Source organism: Hyaena hyaena, unplaced genomic scaffold, assembly GCF_003009895.1.
Source record: "Hyaena hyaena isolate Hyena2069 unplaced genomic scaffold, ASM300989v1 scaffold_291, whole genome shotgun sequence".
NCBI lineage: Eukaryota > Metazoa > Chordata > Mammalia > Carnivora > Hyaenidae > Hyaena > Hyaena hyaena.
This window is the reverse complement of record NW_024080921.1, coordinates 1,504,448-1,506,491: the sequence shown is the minus strand read 5'-3', so window position 1 is coordinate 1,506,491 and position 2,044 is coordinate 1,504,448. Positions and strand designations below refer to the sequence as shown.

At 42.8% G+C, this 2,044-nt stretch overlaps 1 protein-coding gene across 1 annotated transcript; it reads left to right on the top strand.

The window, feature by feature from the left end:
• Positions 1-665: 665 nt before the first annotated feature.
• On the top strand, positions 666-1,158 carry LOC120241795 (60S ribosomal protein L32). Its single transcript, XM_039247142.1, has one exon. The coding sequence runs from the start codon at positions 707-709 to the stop codon at positions 1,112-1,114; it is 408 nt and encodes a 135-aa protein (XP_039103073.1). The 5' UTR covers positions 666-706; the 3' UTR covers positions 1,115-1,158.
• Positions 1,159-2,044: the final 886 nt, after the last annotated feature.

The window sequence follows — 2,044 nt, the reverse complement described above, 5'->3', positions numbered from 1 at the left end:
AGACAACTCTCAGAACCATGGAGAAAATAAACTGCTGTCTTAAAGCATTTCATTTTAGGATGTTTGTTACACACAATAAGGTACCCCCAGGAAATATCTAATGCTGTAATCACAAGTTTAGACACCTCCAGCGTCAAAACCTAGCTACCTGCTAATACCTTAGCCTTGCAAGATTTGAAGAAAATCATAGTGGGTCATACAGCAACTTGTATTTAAGAACAAAGAAGTAAACATGTCCTAACATGACAAGGACTAGGAGTTTGGTCGTACAGTGGTAGAGTACGAATTCAATGTGCACTTGAGAAAGAAAGTTGCTGCCTAAAGCTGCTGGCCTAAGAAAAAGGAGAGGTGCCTGTGTGGCTCAGGTTAAGCATCCCACTCTTGATTTCAGCTCAGGTCATGATCTCATGGTTCGTGGGACTGAATCCTGCATCAGCATGGAACGTGCTTGGGATTCTCTCTCTCTGCCCCTCGTCCATGTGTATGAGCTCTCTCTCTAAATAAATAAATAAAAATTTTAAAGGGATAGACTCTGACACAAAGCTGGAAAGGCAGAATGGGGCAAGCATATTTCTCAGTTTAAGAATAGATGTCTGGACATGATGATAGATTTAGAAATTCAAATGAGATCAGCCCTCGCGCGCCATCTTCCCCTCTTTTCCTCGGCGCTGCCTGCGGAGGTGGCAGCCGTCTGTTACTCGGCATCATGGCCGCCCTCAGACCTCTGGTGAAGCCCAAGATCGTTAAAAAGAGGACCAAGAAGTTCATCCGGCACCAGTCAGACCGATATGTCAAAATTAAGCGCAACTGGCGGAAACCCAGAGGCATTGATAATAGGGTGCGCAGAAGATTCAAGGGCCAGATCTTGATGCCCAACATCGGTTACGGGAGCAACAAAAAAACAAAGCACATGCTGCCCAGTGGCTTCCGGAAGTTCCTAGTCCACAACGTCAAGGAGCTTGAAGTGCTGCTGATGTGCAACAAATCTTACTGTGCAGAGATTGCTCACAATGTCTCCTCCAAGAACCGTAAAGCCATTGTGGAAAGAGCAGCCCAGCTGGCCATCAGAGTCACGAATCCCAATGCCAGGCTGCGCAGCGAAGAAAATGAATAGACAGTTTATGTGCACATATTTGTGTTAATAAAACCATAAAACTACAAAAAAAAAAAAAAGAAATTCAAATGAAAAGTGAATAAAAGAGTTAAAAAAAAAAAAAAGCTGGCATTAAGACTAGGAATTTCCCTGCATTTCCAGAACTTCCTTCCTGTTAATACACAGACCCTGGTGATCTTTTCCCTTACATCTCTTATTACTTTCTAAAGATAACTATTTCAAACAGTTTGGGCTCTGTGAGTGGTAAGATGAATAAATGTGCTTTTCAGCTTTACCAAAGGTATAGAGACTGTGGGAAGTGAATCACCAATTTAAAGAATGAAGGTAACCCCATATGTATACGTGCTCAAGAAGGAATGCTCTGTAACCCCCGCAAGACCGCACTTGTTGTAGGTTAGTGTGACCTTTATGAAAGAAGGTGTATCAAATCATAGGCTGGCTCACTTTTGCCTGTTGGCTCCCCGATTCCTCATCTGCCTTTTCCATAAAGGATGATGTAGGTCAGATAATCTCTTTCCAACTCTCCCTTGCAGCAAGTGTGTGTGTGTGTGTGTGTGTGTGTGTGTGTGTGTGTGTTTGTATACGCTCTATAAACTAAGAACTGGAACACTCCTTGGTATTTAAGTTATTGGACAAAGCGCAACAGAGATAATAGATTCCTATTGTTCACTCTGTAAGATACTCAACAAGCACTCATTACACTCGTTGTAAATCACTGCTACGTGCCTGATACTATGGTAGACAGTGAGGCTAGAATAATGAGCAAGACACAGTCCCAGCACCAAGACACTCATCACTTATTCTGAAAATTAGAGCTGTGAATGCCAAGGTAAAGAGAGTAAAAGAGGTGAATCAGAGGGTTCTGGGCTGGGAAAGAGGAAGAAAAGCTTCACAAGGATGGTGACAGTTAAGCTGACTCTTAAGAAAGGA